Source organism: Oryctolagus cuniculus, chromosome X, assembly GCF_964237555.1.
Source record: "Oryctolagus cuniculus chromosome X, mOryCun1.1, whole genome shotgun sequence".
NCBI lineage: Eukaryota > Metazoa > Chordata > Mammalia > Lagomorpha > Leporidae > Oryctolagus > Oryctolagus cuniculus.
In genome coordinates this window covers 132,088,420-132,109,297 of record NC_091453.1, presented here as the reverse complement: position 1 = coordinate 132,109,297, position 20,878 = coordinate 132,088,420, and the positions used below count along the sequence as shown (strand labels likewise).

At 58.4% G+C, this 20,878-nt stretch overlaps 1 protein-coding gene across 1 annotated transcript; it reads right to left on the bottom strand.

The window, feature by feature from the left end:
* Positions 1-3,997: 3,997 nt before the first annotated feature.
* ABCD1 (ATP binding cassette subfamily D member 1) lies at positions 3,998-20,690 on the bottom strand. The gene is given in 10 exon segments (NM_001171362.1): positions 3,998-4,232; positions 4,335-4,460; positions 4,620-4,704; positions 6,583-6,728; positions 7,023-7,168; positions 9,058-9,152; positions 9,561-9,729; positions 9,810-9,952; positions 17,305-17,485; positions 19,791-20,690. Coding segments are annotated over 10 exon segments (2,226 nt in total).
* Between the last annotated feature and the right edge of the window lie 188 nt (positions 20,691-20,878).

Genomic DNA, 20,878 nt, shown 5'->3' with positions numbered 1-20,878 from the left:
TATTATTATTATTTCTGTTTATTTAAATGATTCGCGAAAGTAGAGCAGCTAGGACTAGAACCGGTGCCCCATGGGACGCCGCTGTGTCAAAGGCAGCGGCTTTACTGCTACGCCACATCACCGGCCCCGTGGTTGTTTCTTTCTGGCCATGCCTGGTCTGACAGTTCAGCAGGCTGGAAGGCCAAGATCAAGGTGCCAGCAGGCTTGCTCTCCTGAGGCTGCTCCCCTTGGCTGCTGGCCTCACAGGGCCCCTGGTGCCTTCCGCCGCTTTTCCAGTTGGCTCTGATCTCTAAAGTCAGAGCCAAGGGCAAGTCTGATCCGCTGCTTGTTTTCCAGCTTCCATTTTTCACAGTTGCACTCCCTTCCCTCCCATTTCAGAGCCGTTTGCAGCAATAAGGGCTAAAGCCATGTTTAAGCTCCTGTGCTTCCCCGTAGTTACACCACCACCACCCCCCTTCCTTCCTGGTGTTGTTTATTTGCGTTTTTCTCTGCTTTCATTCTTGCCAGGGGAGCGTTCGTCTCCCCGCTTTCAAAGCAACGCCTTGCGCTGCGAAGGCTCTGTCTTCTCGCGCATCCTCGTGAGTTCGTGAGTTTCGGCTGTGTTGAGTTCCTTCTTCTGCCGTCTTGCGTCTTGCGTCTTGCGGTCGGGAGCCCTTTCTGCTGCTGTCTGCCTTCCTCCTTTTAAGGCTATAAGCTTCCCCGGCAGCTTTCCTAGGCTGGGTTTTCACTGTTGCTCGGTTCTAAACGCTTTCAGATTTTCATTGGAATACTTGGACCAATGCATTACCTGCAAGTGTGCTAGTTAGTTTAAATTTGCAAAATCTGGGATGAGTCCCTTACGTGCTATCAGTTTCTCCTCTTGCGGCTGGAGAACTGGGGCTGAGGATCGCGAAGCTCTGACTGTCTGTTGAGACTTGTTTTGCAGCCCGGGGCGTGGGGCATCTCAGCAGATGTTCGAAGTGACTCTGAAAACAAAGTGTCCCCTCTGCTTTTTGGATGCTTGTTCGCGTGTTTCCCATGTTCTCACTAATTCTGTCTGGTTGAACTATCATGTCCAGCGAGAGGTGGTATGATTTACTGTGGAGAATCTACTACTTTATTCATTTTTCCTTTGCTCCTTTTCTTTTGGTTTTATACTCATTCATGGCCCCATTATGAGTGGTCATTGTGCAGTGACCTCTTTAATCCTACTTGTGATTTTGCCCCTGAAGCTCACTTTGTCCAGTATTCTCTTCTCTCTGCCTCCCCTGGGATCCGGAACAAATCCTAACTTCACAATGTAGATAAAGCACAGTCTGTTCTCGGCCCCCTACCGGAAGCCCAAGCACCTCTCCCCAGGCTGTCCATACCGGGAGTCCCACGCCTGCTGCTGCTCTGCCTGCCCTGCTGTCGCTGCACACCAGCCTCATGGCAGCTGCACCTTCCCCTCAGACCTGCCCTCCCCTGGGGCTGCCCCTCCTGGCCAAGGGCACCAGTGCCCCAGCCCTCCCAGCCAAAGCCCAGGGCCCTCACCTCGCCTCCTCTGCCACAGGCTCCTCTCCCTTCCCTACCTAGCGTCTGTCAAGGGCTTTTGTTACAGATTTATTTATTCAAAAGGAAGAGTCTCTCTCTCTCTCTCTCTCTCTCTCTCTCTCTCACGCACACACACACACACACCTTCCATCCCCTGGTTCATTCCTTAGCACGGCCTGGCCTACCCAGGAGCCAGGAACTCCATCTGGGTTTCCTATGTGGGTGGCAGGGCCATCCTCTGCTGCCTGCCATGCACATTAGCAGGAAGTGGGATCTGAAGTGCGGAGCAGACAGGACTGAAACCAGGCACTCTGAAATGGGATGCAGGTTTGCCAAGCAGTGGCTTCATCTGCTTTGCCATAACGCACACCCCACATGCACAGCCCTCTCATCTCCGTCTATCCATGCATCCACTCATCCCTCCCTCCCTCTAGCCATCTATATGCACTTATCTGCTCATCTATCATCCACCCTCTTTCTAGAATCATCTGCAATTTAGCTGTCTATAAGCAAGGATTTATTCATCTGTCATCAATCACCTATCTCCCTATCATTTATCTATACTCATTCATCTATAATCTATCACCTACCAAACATCCATCTTCCATCTCTCTCTCTACCATCGCTGTTTCTCTGTCTGCCTGTCTGTCTATCTATCTATCAATCATCTATTCGTCTGCCATGGGTTGAATATGATTTGTCCCCTCTCAAACTCTTGGTGAAATGTGACTGTGGCAGAGTTGGGAGATGCGGGCTATTTTCACTTATTTTTTGAGGTGAAATTCCTTCTCAACTACCCCATGCAGTGTTCAACAAATCCACAGTATTGGGCAACCTCTCCTCCGTAGCTCTGTGGCTCCGTAGCTTGCATCTCCCCAGAAGGCAACCCTGGACCCTTTAAGCAGTCCCTTTTCCTTTGCCCCCGCCCTCCACCCCAGTAACCATGAATGCAGCATGGGATGTGTGACGTCACCAAGCATGACTTCAGGGTGCAGCCCTGCTATTTCAGGGCTCACTCATGGCCCGTTCCATGGACATGCCCTACACTGTCCATTCAGCTGTCACTGGACGCTTGGGCTGCTACGGGCATTCATGTATCCGTGTTTGGTTGCATGGCTGTTCTGAGTTCTCTTGGGCGTGAAGTGAGGTGGGGCACGCTGAGCCCATGGAACCTCCGTGCCTGGCTGTCTAGGGCTGGCTCTCCTCAGCTGCCCATGCCCATGCCAGCCCAGCTCCTCCCTCCCCTCATCCTGCTCCTGATTCACCCCTGGCCTGGCACAAGCAGTGCCCTCTTCCTAGGTCTAGAAGCACGAGCATCCTGCCTGGGTCTCAGCTTAGCCAGCTCCCAGCTCCTTGCCTGCTGGCCTCATTCCTGGGGCTCCCCCCAGCCACCCTTGCTTTGCAGCTTCTGTCGGAGGGTGCCTGGGGGGCAGGGAGCCTGCAGTGGTCCCCTGCCCCCAGCACTGGGCTCAGCCAATAGTTCTTAGGAAGTGGCCTTGTGGGCTCAGGCTCAGGGCCTCATTCATCTCCCCACAGCGGCCTGGAGGCTTAGGCTGCCTCCTTCCCTTAAACTCACCCTTTCTGCCCCTCCCCCTCTCCCCAAAGCAGACACTGAGGCTGGGAGGCAGGACTGCATTTTCCACAGAAGTCTTTACTGAGGGGACCGAGGGAGCACCCAGCCCGAGGGCTGAGGGCCAGGAAAGGCACATGGCGGTGGGGTCTCCCTTTGGAGTGAGGGCTGGTGCCCCCTGCCGACCCCTCTTTGGCACTGAGCTGGGAACACGGCGCCCTCACTCTGGCCCGGCCCCAGTGGCGGCTGGCAGTGTAGGCGGGCAACAGGAGCCGCCACGGGCCTCTGAGGCAGGGCAACGTGGAGGGAACGCGGTGGCCACCTCCCTTGTGGCAGGTGCTCCCGCCGGCAACTGCCGCGGCTACAAACAGAGACTCCAATAAATTAGGCTGGAGGGACAGAGGGACCGGCTCTCTGTGCAACTTCTCCGGGGCTCCTTGGGGCCCCTGGCGGGGAGGGGAGGGGAGGGGAGGGTGCAGACGAGGGGCTCTGTCTGACCAGGGTTCCTATCTGTTGGCTTCCGTGGCAGGAAGTGCGTCCTGTGGGACAGCAGCCTTGGTTGGTCACCCTGGGGGATGGCCACAGGGATGGACCATGGAGTCTTCGAGGGACTGAAGAGGTAATGGGCTCAGGCCTGGGCCTCCCCAGGCCTCTGCCCTGTTCCAGAGAAAAGTACAGGACCCAGGAATTGGGGAGCAGCCCCCGGGGCGAGGGATGAGGGATGTGGGCTGGTGGCAGGGGCATCTAGGCTCGCTGGGGTCTTCAGGGAAGGGCGGCGGGAGGCGGAGCTGGGGCCATGGGGGAGGCATGCAGGGGCGGGCTGAGGGCAAGGGGGATGGTGGGGGGTGTTTCTGCTTCCTTCATGTGATCCGAGAGCTTGGGGACAGGCTCGGGGCTGTGTGGTCAGGCCCTCCGTCAGGTGGGGACCCCAGGGCCCGGGAGGCTGGGGTTCGCCAGCTGGCCTGGGGTCACGGCCTCGCCCAGGATCTGGCACAGCTCCTGGAGGCGTCGCTGCATCTTGGGGATGCCGGCCAGCTGCTGCTCCAGCCGCTGCTTCTCCTCGGTCAGGCTCAGGCGGGCGGCCGAGTCCAGCTTCTCAAACTTCCAGCCTCCTTCCCCGTCAAACTGGAGCAGGTGTGTGTGGTACTTCCTAGCCAGGAGAGAGACGAGGATGCGGGCGGCCCAGGGAGGGGTCCTCCTCTCCCGGGGAGTAGCCCCCTGCCTCCAGCTGCAGGCCCGGAGAGGTGCCTACCACAGGGAGGGCCGGTGCGTGATGGACAGCAGTGCGATGCCGGCGTCCTTGGCCGCCTGGAAGATCTTGCCTTCCACGTCGATGCTTACGGCGCTGGTGCATTCATCCAGGAGCGCGTACTTGGGCCTTGGGTGTGAGGACCGGGATGTGGGGAGAGGGTGCAGCCCGTCAGCTGCCTGACCCCTGCCACCCAGCCCCAGCCCCAGCCCCCGCCCCAGCCCCAGAGCTGCAGAGGGAAGCCGATCCGGCGTTCGTCTCGCTGCCGGCACGGCCCACAGCACTCACTTGTGGTAGAACATGCGGGCCATGCCGATCCTCTGCTTCTCTCCTCCCGAGAGGACGTCCTTCCAGTCACACACCGCTTCCCAGCCTAGGCAAGGGGCAAGGGACCCCGCTCGATTCAACAAGGGCCCGGGGCTCGGGGCCTGGGGCCTGGGGCCTGGGGAGCTGGGCAGCGATTCAGCGCAAAGAAAGGGCAATGCTGAAGCTGTGTCCTTGTGGCCTGGGACCCTTTCAGGATCGAAAGAGCTGGGACCAGAATTGGGTCCCCCAAAAAGATGTATTGGAGATCTAACCCCTGGTACCAGAGAGTGAGCGTATTTGGAGGCAGGTTGCTTGCCAGAGGTGATCAAGTTCAAGTGAGGTCATTAAGGTGGGCCCAAGCCAGTGCGACTGGTGTCGTCGTCACACACAGGGGACATGAGGGCTGGGAGACACACGTACAGGGAAGCCAATGTGCACAGACCCCCGGAGAAGATGGTGGCCGCCACGCCACGGACAGGCCCTGGAATGCATTCTTCCCTCACCGCCCACACGAGGAACCTTGGCCTCAGGCCTCAGGCCTCCAGAGACAGCAGATGATCCACCACGTGGCTGAAGCCATGGCAGCCACAGGAAACTCTCACGGGACTACCAGGCCCCTCCCTGACGGAGCAGCAGCCGCCACTTGGTTCAGCGGGCAGCAGAGAGGACGGGGCTCAGCTGGGCCGCGTGAGCGAGCCACTCAGTGGGTGATTCAGCTGCGGGGCACTGCAGTCAGCGCCTCCTCTCCCTCGTCTGCTCTGCCTTCCCAGCCTGTGGCTGCCCAGAACGACCGTCACACTTCCTAGCTCGCCTTGTGGTGAGCTGTGACTATGTGCCTGCATCGGCGGCGTAGATGCAATGGCCCATTTGCACCATGAAGGCCCTTGAAGATGGAGGACACACACAGCAGCGGGACGTAGCAGAAAAGCCTGTCCAGGGACTTCCAGCACAGAAGGGGAAACTCGGGAATCATCCCTGCCGCTGAACTTGACCCTGCTAGGTTGTGATGTCACCCCTGCCACGCAGGACAGGCGGCGGGGGGCACTCCCACGCCCAGGGCAGCAGGAGCGAGTGCTAAGGGCAGGCCAGCGGCCCCTGGGGAAGAAGCTTCAGAGTGGGGAGAGGGCTCGGCCGGCAGCAGCCCCAGCCTCGCGTGCCGCTGACTTCCTCACTTGCCTGCGTGGATTTACCCTGCAGGAGGTACGCTGCTGAACGCTGGGCAGAGGCAGGGGCTGGGCCCTTCCCCTTCTAAGGTGAACAGGCTCCAGGTCATCGCGCGCCCGAGCAGGGCAGGAAGCGGCTCGGATTTCTCTGAGCAAATTCCACGCCCTCCACTGTGTCCCCGCAGCTGGACACCCACGGTGCGGAGAACAATGGACACTGCACAGTCTTCTTCATCAGACACCTTTGCTTGCCCCCAGCCTGCCCCTCCCCCTGCCAGTCTCTTCTCAGAGGCCCCTCTGACTCTGCCCTCCCCACCCACAGTCCCAGGCCGCGCACACCTTCGCTTGCCTCTTCCCCGGCTACCCGCCGCACTGCACCTTGCTAGAATGCAAAACTGACCAGTCCCAGCCTGCTGAGGACAAGCCCACGCTCCTCGCTGTCACACGTGCTCCTCCGTGAGCCGCTCTCCACTGCCCGCTGTCCCCAGCCCAGGTGAGCAGCAGCTTTCAGCTGAGACCCCAGTGCGGTGAGTGGTCTGCTGGATGCCCTTTGCCATTGCCCAAGCACTCATGCCCCTGGGGACCACGTGTTTGGTCCTCCTTGACAGGTGGGGCTCTCCGAGCCTGGCACCTGTGTCGCAGCTTTGCAGCACCTAGCACTTTGGACTCCTGGGTGCAGAGATAATCTTCATGCCCCGGGGCCAAGGGAGAGACAAGATAGGGGCTGGGATGTCCGAGTCTTGGGACAAAGGGCGAGGGTCACTTGTGTGCTGCCCGCCTACCTCCTTCCCGCTGCAGGATGTGGTGCAAGTGCACCACATCCAGGATGGCTTCCAGGTGCTGCTCCGAGTAGCCTTTCCTGCGCATGTCCTCCACCGAGTCGGGGTAGATCACTTGGTCACGCAAGGAGCCCACGGACATGTAGGGTCTGTGGGAAAGCTGCGTGTCCACCAAGCCCGCACAGCCTGCCACCCCAGCGTGTGCACACCAAGCACAGCCTGCCCCCCAGCGTGTGTACACCCCGCACATGCATCTGCAAGCACGTGCCACACCCTCCCAAATCCGACAGCCACAGGCGAGCCAACTGGGCTGCAGCCCGTCTGTGGCTCTGGGTCAGCATCTTGGGGTCCTCTCCTGAGGGGTGACTCTCCTGCTTCCTGCAGTGCACGGGCAGCAGGAGGCAAGGGAGAGACAGGGACTGGGCCCCCGGCAGCCTCCTCACCTCTGCGGGATGTAGAACATGCGCTGGGGCGGGGGCTTGTAGAGCACACCCCCGTAGGTGGGCCACAGCCCACCAAGGATCCGGAACAAGGAGCTCTTGCCGCAGCCGTTGGGGCCCGTGATGAGCAGATGCATGCCTTCCTCCACCTGGGGGGGGGGCGGGGGGGCATGCAGGCCTGGCACCCGGCCTGGGGTCTCCTTCCCAGCCTCAGCTCGCTCCCTCCCCTGAGGCCCGAGGTAAGCCAGTCTGGACCACTTGGTAATGCACTACTGGGCCTGGGGGAGCGGAGCGCCTGGCCAGCACTAGAGAGGGAGGGCCTATCTCGCTACAGCGGAGTGAGTGGGTGTGGCCGTGGAGCCCATTCCCCTCCCCTTCTTCCCCTTCTAGACTTCAGGTACCCCCCCCCCCCACGCCGCCAATCCCTGCTCTCCCCGTGGCCCTCTTTGCCTCCACAGCTACCACGGAGCTATGCAAACACCTGCTGTTGGGGAAATGCTGGCCAGGGCAGTGGGGCAGTGTGTAGGAGGAAGGGCTCAGAGGGCAGAGGGACCATGGGCCCTTCCTAATAGGCCCCATTTAGTGCCCGTGCCAGCAGGGTGAGGGGTCGGGAGAGCGCAGGCACTGCAGGGCACAGATTGCCACCGCCCCTGCTACTCCTGCCTGGGCCCTCCTCTCTCTCAGCGCGTGCCTTTCCGCATCCGGGAGATCCACAGCACGTTGCGGGGGCCCCTGCCAAGATCCGATGTTGTGCTCACCGCGGGCGGCCTCTGGCTTACCTCGGGCGGTGTCACAGGTTGGATTGTATCCCTCACCCCCAATTCATACGTCCTAGCTCCCAGTACCTGGGAATGCCATTTAGAAAACATCACGTGGAAACAGGGCTGTGGCAGAGGTACTGAGCAGGACTGACACGCAGTCATGCTGCAGCCAGGTGGGCCCCGACTCCAGAAGCACTGGTGCCTCGGGAGAAGGGGGCTCTGGACGGCCGTGTGCGTCAGGAGGAGGCCATGGAACACGAGGGCTCAGGATGCAGCGCCGGGAGCCAGCGAGGCCCAGAGAACGTTCTCCTCACAGTCCCGAAGGAGCCCGCCCTGCCGCCCCTGGCTCCCGGACCCCCAGCTGCTGGTAAGGCTGCGGGGCCTCTGGCCCTTTGTTCCCGCAGCCCCTGGACACTGACTCAGTCACTATGGATCCACTAGCCAAGTGAGTACTGCTCAGGATGACGGGGATCACAGCCGTGTTTGGGGTGAAGTCGTGTGTCCCGCTTCCAACCTGCTCTTGGGCCTGTCCCCCATGCTCACCTTCTACCCACCCCTGTGTCCCTGTGGCTCCACTCCCTCCAGGTGTGTGGACCACCTTTCTTGTGGCCCCTGCTATACCTGGGACAGCTAAGTGAAGGCCTCTGTAATACATCACTGCTCCCTCCTGAGTGGGGACGCCCTACGAGCTCCCCTAAATTACCTCTGGTTTCCAGAAGGAGGGAATAACTCCCTCTCACTTTCTCCCCTCCCCCTGCCACGGTCTTCCCTTACTCTACAGCACTGTGGCTGGGACACAGGTGACCAGGGACAGCTGAGCTGTCAAAGATTCCCTTCTGTGGCCTTGCCAGTGGGCAAGGCTGCACCAGGGGCTTCTCAGGGCGCACAGCAGAGGGGCTCAGGTGAGTAAAGTAGAATCAGAGCCCCCACGTCTTGCCTTTTCGGGGGGAGGGTGTAGGGGGACAGGTGATGATCAGATCAGAAACACTTGGGTGACCCTTGGCCAGCCCTGGTAATAGCTAATCCCTTTTATCAACTCTGACTCCATTGCCCTAGTGCTAATAATCAGAGACACGCTGGTGTGTGACCCTGACCTCGGCCTACCTGCCACGTAGATCCGGGGACAATGGCTACTGCCAGCACAGGCAGCCAAGAAGCCAAGGGTTGAGGCTTGCAAATGCAGATGGCCAGGCAGCCAGGATGGACCTCTGCCTCATCCACTCGGCCCAGGCCCACTAGCGCTTCCAGGCCAGGTGCCCCTGCTCCAGTGGACCTACCCTGATGTTGAGGCTTGCCACTACCACCTCTCCTGTGGGCGTGATGATGGGGATGTTCTCACAGATGATCCCCTGCTCCACATCTACCACCTGGCCTGTAGAGAGAGCGCAAGGAGGACACAGTATTCCGGTGGCCTGTAGTGCATTCTGCACAGCCCCCAGATGTCCTCCCTTGCTCCCTGGGCCCTGGCTTACCCACCCCCAATATGCCTTTGGGAATTAACCAGTGTCCCCTCCCCCTCCAGCGTCTGGTACTGTGCCTTGGGAACCCCAGGAACCTGGAGCACTGAGTCTACTTTTGCTCTCCAGCGCTGCCATGCTGGCAGACAACTCTGGGAAGGAAGGCTGTAGAAAGCCCTCCCCAGAGGCCCTGTCCAGCCAGGGCAGAAGACCTGAGTGACCCTGCTGGGCAGCTCTGCCGTCTCTGGGGGCCCAAGAGGCAGAATGGGGCTAAGAGGAGCCAGGACAAGAGAAAGCACTCTGCATGGAGGGGGCAACCTTACCTCGGATCTTCAGGGGTGTGTCCACTCGAACACCAGACCGTGCCACAGTCCCACTCCCGATCTGAGCATCTTCCGGTTCCCCAGGCCTCTTGAAACGACAGTGCTGAACATCTTCAAATACCTGGAACATCTCGTGAACCCGGGCTGTGTAGCCGGCCAGCTCCGTCACCTGCAGGGAAGGTGACCGTGGCTCAGCCGCTGCCTACTTAGGGAAGGGCACGGCCAGTGTGGGGGCTGGGCCCGCGGTACCTCCTTGTATGAGGACATGATCCGCTCGATGGCGTCTGCAGCAGCCGTGAGCAGGTTGCGGGCAATGGTGAACGCCTCTGTGCGCTCACTCACCAGCTCCTCCTCCTTCTTCGCCAAGGCCGCTTTCTTCACAGCTTCCGAGTCTGCGGAGCACAACGCGGGCAGGGGGGAGGGGCAGAGACAGCGGAAGGTCACACAGTGCTGGGACAGCCTGCGAGACAGTGACCCCTACCTCACACTCCACACTAGCGCAGAGTGGGTTACAGGCCACCATGGAAGAGCGCACATCGCGAAACTCTCAGAGAGGGGGTGGTTCTGGGGCATAGCGATGCAGAAGCCCACACTGGAGGGCCAGTTTCTGTCCCGGCTGCCCCACTTCCGATCCAGCTCTCTGCTAATGCACCTGGGAAGGCAGGGGAAGACGGCCCAAGTGCTTGGGCTCCTGCCACACACGTGGGAGTCCAGGTTGGAGTTCCAGGCTTCTGGCTTCAGCCTGGCCCAGTCTAGGCCACCGTAAGCATCTGAGGATTGAACCAGCAGGTGGAAGATCTCTCCCCCTCTCTCTATAGCCCTGCCTTTCAGATCAGTCAGTCAGTCATAAAGGAAACAAAACTCTCAGAAGAAAACAGGGTGACGCTTTATAACCTTAGGTATGGCAATGGTTTCTGAACTATGACACTGAAATCACAAGGAACAAAAGAACCAACTGATCCTCACTGAACTAAACATCGTTGTGTACCAAAGGACGCCAGCGAGGACATAACAAAGGAACATACAGACCAGGGGAAAATATTTGGAAAGCACCTATGTGATAAGGCTGTAATATTCAGAATAAATAAGGAACGTTTACAACTTAACAACAAACAACCCCAGTAAACAACAGGCAAGCTAGTGGGTGTTTAGCCTTCTGCTTAAAGTGCTTGTGTCCCACATCAGAGTGCCTGGATTTGATTCGAGGCTGCAGCTTCAACTCCACTCTGCTAGCACAGACCCTGCAGCAGCAGGGATGGCTCAGTGATAGGAGACGCGGATTGTGTTCCTGGCTCCTGGTTTGTAAACCAGTGGATAAGAGTGTGCGCGCTCTCTCTCCTTCTCTCTGTCAAACATATAAAGCAACCAAATGAAAGCAACAATAGGAAAAATATCTGAATAGACATTTGGCCAAAGAAGATAGGTAAATGCCCTAGCTTATGGAAAGATGTGCCGCATGATCTGTCATTAGGGAAGTGCAAATGAAAACCACACGATGCTTCCTCCCACCTGCTAGGACCACAGGAACCAGGGATCCCACAGCAAGCTGGATATGCAGCAGAGGCAGGCACGTGTGTCTACAGAAGCTTGTGTGGGGATGTTCACAGTAGCCCGAACGGGGCAAACAGCCCAAACATCCATCAATGGATGAATGGAATATCATTCAGCCATAAAAAGGAAAGAAATGATTCATCTTAAAATATGGATGAACCTTGAAACCCCCGTGCTCGGGGGCAGAAGCCAGACAGAACAGACCTCATGTCACATGATTCCACTGATACGACATGTGCAGGACAGGCCCACCCATGGAGACAGAAAAGAAGTCCGTAGTTGTCAGGGCTGGGCAGGGGAGGAACCGGGGGTAGCTGCTAACGGGTCTTGGGTTTCTTTTAGGCAATAAAAAGGTTCTGGACTTGGTGGGGAAGGCGGCAGAACTCGGAATATATAAAAAACTGCTGAATCACAGGCACAAAAGGCTGGAGTGCATGGTATGTGAAAAATGAGCCACTAAAAAAGAATGGAATCCTGTCATTTGTGGCAACGTGGCTAGAACTCGAGGCCATTATGTTAAGTGAAGTAAGGCAGGCACAGAAAGACAAGTACTCCGTGATTTTGCCCATATGTGGAACTCAGAAGAGCTGGCGCCCTGGAGGTCAGCAGCAGCTAGGAAGGCTGGGGGTGGGGGCTAAAGGGAGGAGGAGGCCCCAATGCCGCCCAGCACGACAGGGCACCGGGAGTTCCGAACGATTTAGTAGATAGCTCCTATTACAACTAGACGAGAGGACTTCCAGAGCCCCCAACACAGAGAAATGGTAAGTGCTTAAGGAGATGGAAATGCTAGTTACCTGATTTGATCACTTACACAGTATATGCGCATCAGATAATCACAGTGTACACTGTAGGCACATAGGCAATGGTTAGCCGTTAATTTAAAACCAACCAACAAATAAAACTTCCATCCCTGTTCCTACAGCTCTCCACTGTACCTGAAGTAAAAATCTACACTAAAACAAAACAAAACAAAAACAGAAAACGCACCAACTGGCTCCTTCTGCCTAGAACACCCGTGCCCTCTGTCACGTGCTGGTGAGGTCAGCCCTCCTGGCTTGGCCTGGACTTCATCGTCTGACACCAGAGCTGTTTGCCTTTGGAAAGGGGATTTTCTGACCTCCATGGCTGCGCCTCCCTCGGTGCCATGCCCTTGACCTCCATGCCACAGTCATCCTGTTTTCTCTCCCAGGAGCTGCTCCTTAACCTGATTTGCTGTTGAAGTCTAGACCCCCATGGTCATGTCTATCAGCCTTTCTTGTCAATGACCTTGACTCCCTTGACCCTTGGAACTTCCCAGAGAAGCAAGATTTTAACACAAGGAATCTCCCTGGAAATGGCAGAGGAGAGCAAAGAGGAGGCTGACTCTGATGGTTCTGGAATGTGGGTAGCGAATAGCACCCACTACTGAGGCCCAAGGGTGGCAGTAGAGAGGGTTCATGATCCAGGGGCAAATGGGGTCCTGGGGTGGGGGCCTCGGGCTTAACGGCAAGAGTAGGGTGGGGAGAACAGCAGGGAGTCAACTCAGATAGTGTGGGGAAGACAGGGGACAGGATGGATGGACAGGGTGCCTTGTGGTGCCTTCTGGGGCCCTGTGTGGGAAACCCGGCCAATGAATCAGGCTGGAAGGAGACAGGGGGCTTTGCTCCTGAAAGTCCAAGGTCCTCGGCCTTTTTTCCCAACAGGCACGGGGGACACTGGTCATCCCCTCTGGATGCCTTGAGAGCTGGACGGTAGGTAACTAGGGACAAAGCAAGGAGTCCGCAGGATTCCCAGGGCATCCGGGCAAGAGCCTGCACCATTCAGAAGACAGAACTAACTGTCCTCTGTCGGCAGGTAGCGAAGGCCCCCCAAGTGACAGGGAAAGGCTGCTGGGCTGGAGTGGGAACTCCAGGCCCCGCCCTCGTCCCAGGCCCTGCAGGCTCGCCGGCCAGCAGAACAAGGCTGGTGTCAATCCTGCCTGCCTCCTCCCAGCAGCCTCAGCAGACAAAAAGCCTTGCCCTCAACCAGCTCTCCACAGTCTAAAGTCGGGGAGAGATAGAGAAACCAGACACAGACGTCACACAGACAGGATGCCGCGACACAGGCAGGATGTCGGCACTTGGGAGGGCGGTAAGGCAGAGAAAGGGAAAAGGCAGGCAGGAAGGCAGCAGGCCACACCTAGAGGGCCTGGGAGCAAAGCTCTCTCTGTCAAAGGGAGGCGCTGTGCCTGGGGTGGAAGAGGAAAGAGCGTTCCTGGCAGCGCCAGCAGCACATGCAAAGGCCCCGAGGCAGAAGCATGCCTGGTATTTGGGGGAATAACAAGGAGGCCAGCAAGCCAGAAAACAGCCCGGGCAAGGGAGATGGGCGCTTTGTCCATCTTGCAAAGATAACCAGATGTAAGGGCCACGAGGGTGGGGTCAGAAGCTCCTATTTCTTTGAATGGCCTACAAAGCCTCACGCAGCAGAGGCTCCAAAACGTCTCTGGCCTTCAGGGGGACTAGACAGGCCGTGCTGTGTCCAGGCCTAGCCACGGACAAAGTGGCTGCAGCTGCGGGTTGGTCCGCACGCTCTGTAACCGTAGACTTTGGCACTTGTGCCGGAACCAAGACCACCTTGACACGGGGGCCTACGTGGTGGAAGTAACAGCATGCTCCAGACCACAGTCTTCCTCTTGGGTGCCGCCCAGAGAGGGACACAGACAGCGAGGGTATGGCAGCCCAGGGTGAAATCACAAATAGGGAGAGAAGCAGAGAGACTTCTGTTTGTGAAATGAGTCAGGCTGTAGCAACACATCGATGACTGAAGACCCTCTGACCACCACCAACTGCACAAACTTGAGGTCCCTCTAACGCAGAGCTGTGCTGGAAGAACATCAGGGTGCTGGCTTAGACACCCCCTCCCCCCAGAGACAGACAGAGGACCAGGAGCTTCGGTCTCTTAGCTGGGGTTCTGGGTGCATAGAACAAAAGGTCAGCCTACGAATCTGTAATTACGTGTCCGGGGCTCAAATGAATACTACCTCCACGCTCAGGAACCACCTCCCCACTGCGCAAGCTGGGAACTGGACATGAACACGGCCTGCACCTGGTTAATTACCCCTGGAGTGCTTGGCACAAACAAAGTGAACAGGCACCAGGGAATTATACCCTCCATGGAGGCCACACGGATCCTCATGGAAGTCCTGCTGCAGAGCCTACAAGGAACCGGTTCCCCATGAGTAAAATCGGAGGAGAAAGGCGCATCAGATGCCCAAGAACTCCCGAGAACCAAACTGCTCGAGAGAGTTGGGGAATACGCATGACTTATGGGGTACCCAGGAGCGGCTGCTGTAGTGCGGTGCGGAGCCACCGCTCAGGATGCTCACGGCTGTATCAGAGTGCGGGTCGGCATCCTGGCTGCTCTGCTTCCCATCAAGCTTCCTGTTACTGTACCTGGGAAGGAAGCAGTTGCGAGCTCAAGTGCTTGGGCCCCAGCCAGCCACGTGGGAGACCCAGATGCAGTTCTGGGCTCCTGGCTTTGGCTCGGCCCGGCACAGCCCCGGGTGTTGCAGCCATGTGGGGAGTGAACCAGTGGATGGGTGAGTTCTCTGTGTTGCTCTGCCTTTCCAATAAATAAATACAGCTTTAAAAACAGCAGGCATCCAGCATCAAAGGATTGTTTGAAGAGACACAGACAGAAGAGACTTACAAAAACGGTGTGGAATTTGTATTTGAAAAAGAAAATTTCTCCTTTCAGACTTTTGTTTGAAATGGAATCCAACAGTACCTGAAATGTAAAAAGTCTTCAAAGCAGACATGCCTGAAGGGAAAATTGCTGACCTGGTGACCTGGTGAGCAGGAAGAGATCTGAGGAACTCTCTCAGGGGGCAGAACAGGTAGCACGAGACGGGACAGATGGAGGGGGCGACGGAGAAAAACTGAAGGTTAGCAAAGGGCTAGCAGGGGTTCTGGAAGAGAGTAAAAGGAGGCTCAGGTGATATTTCTATAGGCTAATGGCTGAAAATATTCTAGCCTGGAGAGGCCTGAATTCACACGTGTTCAAAGGACATAGAACCAGTCTCAAGACGGATAAACCGAAGCCCACACCTGAGCACATGGTAGCGACACTGCACAGTGGCGAAGAGTAACAGAAAATTCCGAAAGCACCCAGAGAGAAACTGCAGGTCACTATGCGGGCACCACTACACTCACAGCTCCAGAGGAGCCAGAGACAATGCATATCGTCAAAAGGACTGGGAGAAAATAACTGTCCACCTAGATTCGCACAGCCAACTAAACTTTAGCCCGGAAAGAGTGATGAAATAGATATTTTTGGACAACAATCGAGAATTTCCGAAGATGAAATCCTTGCTGAAAGAGATGTCTACCTGGAATAAAGGAACTGAACACAGAAGAAAGAAACGAGGACGCTGGCACTGTGGCGCAGCAGGTTAAAGCGCCGGTCTGCAGTGGCATCCCACATGGGTGCCACTTCGAGTCCCGGCTGTTCCACTTCTGACCCAGCTCTCTGCTATGGCCTGGAAAGGCAGTGGAAGATGGCCCAAGTGCTTGGGCCCCTGTACCCACGGGGGAGACCAGGAAGAAGCTCCTGGCTCCTGGCTTCGGATCAGTACAGCTCTGGCCGTTGCGGCCAATTGGGGAGTGAACCAGCGGATGGAAGACTTCTCTCTCTGTCTCTCTCTGCCTTCTCTGTAGCTCTGCCTTTCAAATAAGTAAATATTTTTATTTAAAAAAGAAATAAATGATATGTAAGGATATGATAGAGAAGGGGCTGGCGGTGTGACATAGCCAGTGAAGCCAAGCTGCTGCCTACAAATCCAGCCTCCCAAAAGGGTGCTGTTGCAGTCCTGGTTGCTCCACTTCCAATCCAGCTCCCTGCTAATGCACCTGGGAAAGCAGTGGAAGATGGCCCAAGTGTTTGGGCCCCTGCACCCATGTGGGAGACTCAGAAAAAGCTCCCGGCTTCACCTTGGCCCAGCTATTTGGGGAGTGAACCAGTCGATGGAAAATCTCTCTTTGTCTCTTTGTCTCTCCCTCTCTCTCCCTTTCAAAATAAACCTTTTTTTTTTTTAAGAATAGGCTGGTGGGGCTGGCGCTGTGGCACAGTGGGTTAATGCCCTGGTTTGAAGTGCTGGCATCCCACATGGGTACCGGTTCTAGCCCTGGCTGCTCCACTTCCAATCCAGCTCTCTGCTGTGGCCTGGGAAAGCAGTGGAGGTTGGCCCACGTCCTTGGGCCCCTGCACCACATGGGAGACCCAGAAGAAGTTCCTGGCTCCTGGCTTTGGATTGGCGCAGCTCCGGCCGTTGCGGCCAACTGGGGAGTGAACCAGTGGATGGAGGGCCTCTCTCTCTCTCTGCCTCTCCTCTCTCTGTGTAACTCTTTCAAATAAATAAATAAATCTTTAAAAAATAAAAAATAAAATAAAAATAAAAAAATAGGATGGTGAGAGAAGCAATGAGTAGACATGTGGGTGAGTTAAAATATGCACTGACAGGATAAAGGCAGAGCCAAGAATAAAAGCAGCGTGAAGGGCCAGCGCTCTGGCATAGTGGCTGAAGCCGCCGCCTACAGTATCGGCATCCCATATGGACTCTGGTTCTAGTCCTGGCTGCTCTTCCAATCCAGCTCTCTGCTGTGGCCTAGGAAAGCAGTGGAAGATGGCCCAGGTCCTTGGGCCCCTGCACCCGCATGGGAGACCCGGAAGAAGCTCCTGGCTCCTGGCTTTGGATCATCTCATCTCCAGCCATTGCGACCATCTGGGCAGTGAACCAGCGGATGGAAGACCTCAATCTCTCTGTCTCTTCCTCTCTGTAACACTGCCTTTCAAATAAATAAATAAGTCTTAAAAAGAACAGGCTTCCCGCTCCCCTGAAAGGACTCAAGGTCGCGCCTTCCACCTTCTGCTATCTGCAAGAGCTGTTTTAGGGGTGGGAAAATCCAGGCTGGGCTGAAGAGTATGCACACAGCATACTCCCCGCATCTTCCCACCTCCAAGTTGGGCCAAGGCTAGGGACAGGCAGGCAAGGGCACATGTGTGGTGCTGGGCTTGGCTGAGTTGTCCCCAGGAGTGCAAGCTGTGTGCAGGGCAAAAGGCACCCAGGAGCTACAAGGACAGTCTGGCCTCTGCTAGCCGCCAGGCTGCGGCAGGATCTCAGTGTCCCCTGCAGAAGGGGCCGGCAGGCTGGCTGGGCACCCCGTGGTACGGCTCTCACCTGATTCCGAGTAGCCAGTAGCAGTGATGATGGGGACGGCCACCATGAGCAGGCCCGAGGCGCTCCACACGTATTTCATGAGGAACTGCTCCAGCATGACGTACCACAGGCGTTCCAGCAGGATGAGGTGGATCTGCGAGGCCAGGTCTTGGTAGGAGCGCTGCAGCAGTGCCAGCTCCACCTGCAGGGGTGACAAGCACCCAGAGGCCTTGTGGCAACTCCCAGGCACAGGGTGGGGGTGGGAGGAGAAAGGGGAGAGCTCCCAATGCCACTCACATGCACCATGCCATCTGATGGTCCCAGCAAGGCCGAGAGCTGGTGGCTACGGTTAGGCAGGGACTGGCTGACACTGCAGCTCAGCTCCCATCCCCTCTGTGCCACCTCTCCAGCTGGGACCACTGCCGGCCCGTGGCAGTCACCATGCAGTCCTCTGCTCAGCCCATTTCCTCCTGCCTCTGTCGCTCAGGCACAACCGCGCCCCCCAGAGAAGGTCATCAGCGCTCTATTTTCCCACGGTTCCTCTGCGTGAGAACCTTGCAAGGCATTTTCCCACGGAAACCAGGAGAGCCTGCTCCCCGGCTTGGCTCTGCCGCCTCAGCAGTGGGCAGCCCCCTGTGCTCTGTTCTACTGATTTCCTTCCTGCCCTGGCCGCCACCTGCCCCCTCAGGAGGGGAAAGGGACCTCTGCAGGGAAGGGGGCAGCGGCAGTGAAGGCAGGAAGAGCCACGTTGTAAGGATGCTCTGACTTATAAAGGCCTGCTTTGTTGTGAAGCAGGCTCAAGGCTATGTGTCTGTCCCTGCGCCTGTGCGTGCACTCGGACAAGCGTCTGCTCTGAAAGGCCCAGAACACCACGCTGTTGGTCTGAGCCTAGGCCTGTGTTCACAGGGACGTCAGCCAGCGGGACTGCACTGGGCCACATGCCTGCACTGCAAGGACACGCAATCCATGCATGAGGGGAGCAGCACCCCCACGTTTTCTAGTGTCAGTGTAGCTTTCCAGCCACGACCTACACAGCCAGCCTGCAGACGGACGCCCGTGGATGCCCTCCCGCCCAGGCAAGCGAACCCTCTGGGTGAAGGAATGTGCTGTTTCCTGAAGCTAGCCCCGAGCAAGTCCTTCAAAGAACTGGCCATCATTGTCACCACTCCCTACCCCCCGCAGCTCAGCTTTCCCGGAGCCTCCCCTGAGAACCCCGGTGATCCAGCTGGGAAGCTGGCAGCCGTGCCAGCCCAGGCTGACAATGTAGCTGCAAGGAACGTGCCAAGCACCTCACCCCAGGCCACGACTGGCTGCCAGGGCGTGGTGGCCTGGCGCGAGGGAGGAAGGGGGACGGGAGAGGGGGCTATCCTGAAGGCCGGTGCTTTTCCTCCTCATCTGCAGCCTGGCTCCGCCCTGGCTGTCCTTCTCTCCAGGGACAAGCTTTTTTTTTTTTCCTTTTTTTTGAATCAAGGACAAGGCTGCTTCTCTGCCTGATATGCAGCCAGAGACAAGATTCCCCGGGCAAAAGGCCACCAGCCCCAGGAGCGCGGGAGAGAGGCGTTCAGGAGACACACGCCATCGGCCCCTCCCCTCAGAAGCACTCGGGGAACTGAAACCCGAGTTGCAGAGAGCACAGCCCGAGGCAGCTGCCACTCCAGGCACAAGGGAGGGGCTGAGGCGAGATAAAGGGAGCACTGGCCTGGAGTAACCTTTCCCGATGCAATCCCGGGCGGCCTCGGCTTGGCCCCAGCCCACCAGGCAGCTAAGCTCCTGGGACCCGGGCGGAAGGGCGGCCACACTGGGGCAGGGCGGCTGCTGGGCCAGCAGGAAGTGTGTTCCGCCGCGGTGGCGGCCTGGACCCAGCATCCCTAGCTGGGGCTGCGGGGGGGGGGGGGGCGGCTGAACTGGTCAGTAGCCGGGTGGGCTCATGGCTCTGGCGGCCTTGACCCCAAGCACTGCCGCTGCTGCTGCCGCCGCCACCGCCACCACCGCGCTGGGCGCTGCTCGTTAACCTCTGCTTGGGCTGAGTCATACCCATAATGCCTGGCTGCCCCGCGCCGGCCAGCCCTGCTGGACGCCGGCCTTCAAAGGGCCTAGGGCCCCAGGAGAGGCTCCCATCCCAGGGTCCCGGCTCCCAGACAGCAGGCGTCTCCTCCTGGCTGGCTGCGGGAGTGGTGGGAGCAGGAGCTCCTAATGTCAAAGCACTGGGATCTGCAGCTCTAAGCTGGGGACAACCTGGCCGCCGGGGAGAGGAAGCAGAAGTGCCTGCAGCCTATGCAGGCAGCCAGCTCAGGGCAGCACCCCGCCCCCCCACCCTCCCTCGCTTCTTCATTTCTGTACCTAAGTCCGCAGCCACCAAAGGCCCCGTCCACTCCCCGCACCCCGTCCCCTCCTTCCCGTGGCCTACCCAAACCTATAGCGCCAGCCCCGGCCAGCCCCGGGCTTTCCCCACCGCTCTAAGCTGCCCGCCTCTGGGCCTCCCATGCGCAGCACCCGAACTGCCCCACCTCATGGCCCCCATAGAAGGCGATCTCCTCTGAGTTGGCCACCACACGAGAGTGCATGTACCGCAGCTCTCCCTTCCGCCGTGCCTCCTCTGCCACCAGCTCCCCAAACTTGGGCGAGAAGGCCCGCAGCACGTTGGCCGTGAGGAACACCACGAGGCCGGCAATGGCCGAGGGCCAGGCTGTGCCCGCGCCGCGGGAGCGGGCCGCTCGAAGCAAGGTGTAGGAGGTCACGGCCACGTCCAGGAGTGGCTTGGTCAGGTTGGAGTAGAGGTGGGCCACAGAGGCCGCGAAAGCCACCACGTCCTCTGTCAGAGACTGGTCCGGGTTGCGAAGTCGCCCGTCCATGTTGCTGACCCGGTAGTAGGTCTGCTGGGAGAAGTAGAGGCTGTAGGCATGGGCCACCAGCCGGCTGCGGAAAGACAGGGCCAGCTGGCCCTCCAGGTAGCGGATGGCACTGTTGATGAAGGTGGCAGGGAGGGCGATGAGGAGCCACTGCAGCAGCTGCCAGCTGAACGCCCGTGGGGCCTTGCGCACGATGCAGCGGGCCAGTCTTCCGTCCAGGCGGGCCACATACACCGACAGGAAAGTCCGGCTTACCAGGGCAGCAGAGTGCAGGGCCAGCAGCCCCGTCTCCCTGCACAGGACCCGGGGGAACAGCAGCCGCAGGAGCCACAGGAGTCGCTGCAGGAAGACTCGGTTCATGCCAGCTTTGGCTGCTGTGGCCCCGGAAGCCTCCTGCGTGGGCTCCCCCCTTGGCACCTGAGGGCCCCTGGCTGGAGCCAGGCACTGCCGCACCAGAGGGTAGATTTTGTGGACTCCATAGGCCGTGAGAGCCACGACCACGGCTGTGCGCTTCAGCGTGGTCACCCGCGAGGGCCGGGCGGTGGACAGCACCGGCATGTCACCCGGGCAGGTGCGTGGGCTGGGACTGGTGCCTGAGGCGGCAGCTGAGGCAGGTGGCTGGAAGGGTTGTTGCTCTGACCCCGGGTCTGTTGTCTAGGAAACTGGAAACCTTGCAGTGGCCTCCCAGATGGTCGCTTTAGGCCCCTGAGGGCGGTGCTGGGGCCCCCGGTGCGGTGGGCTCGGGC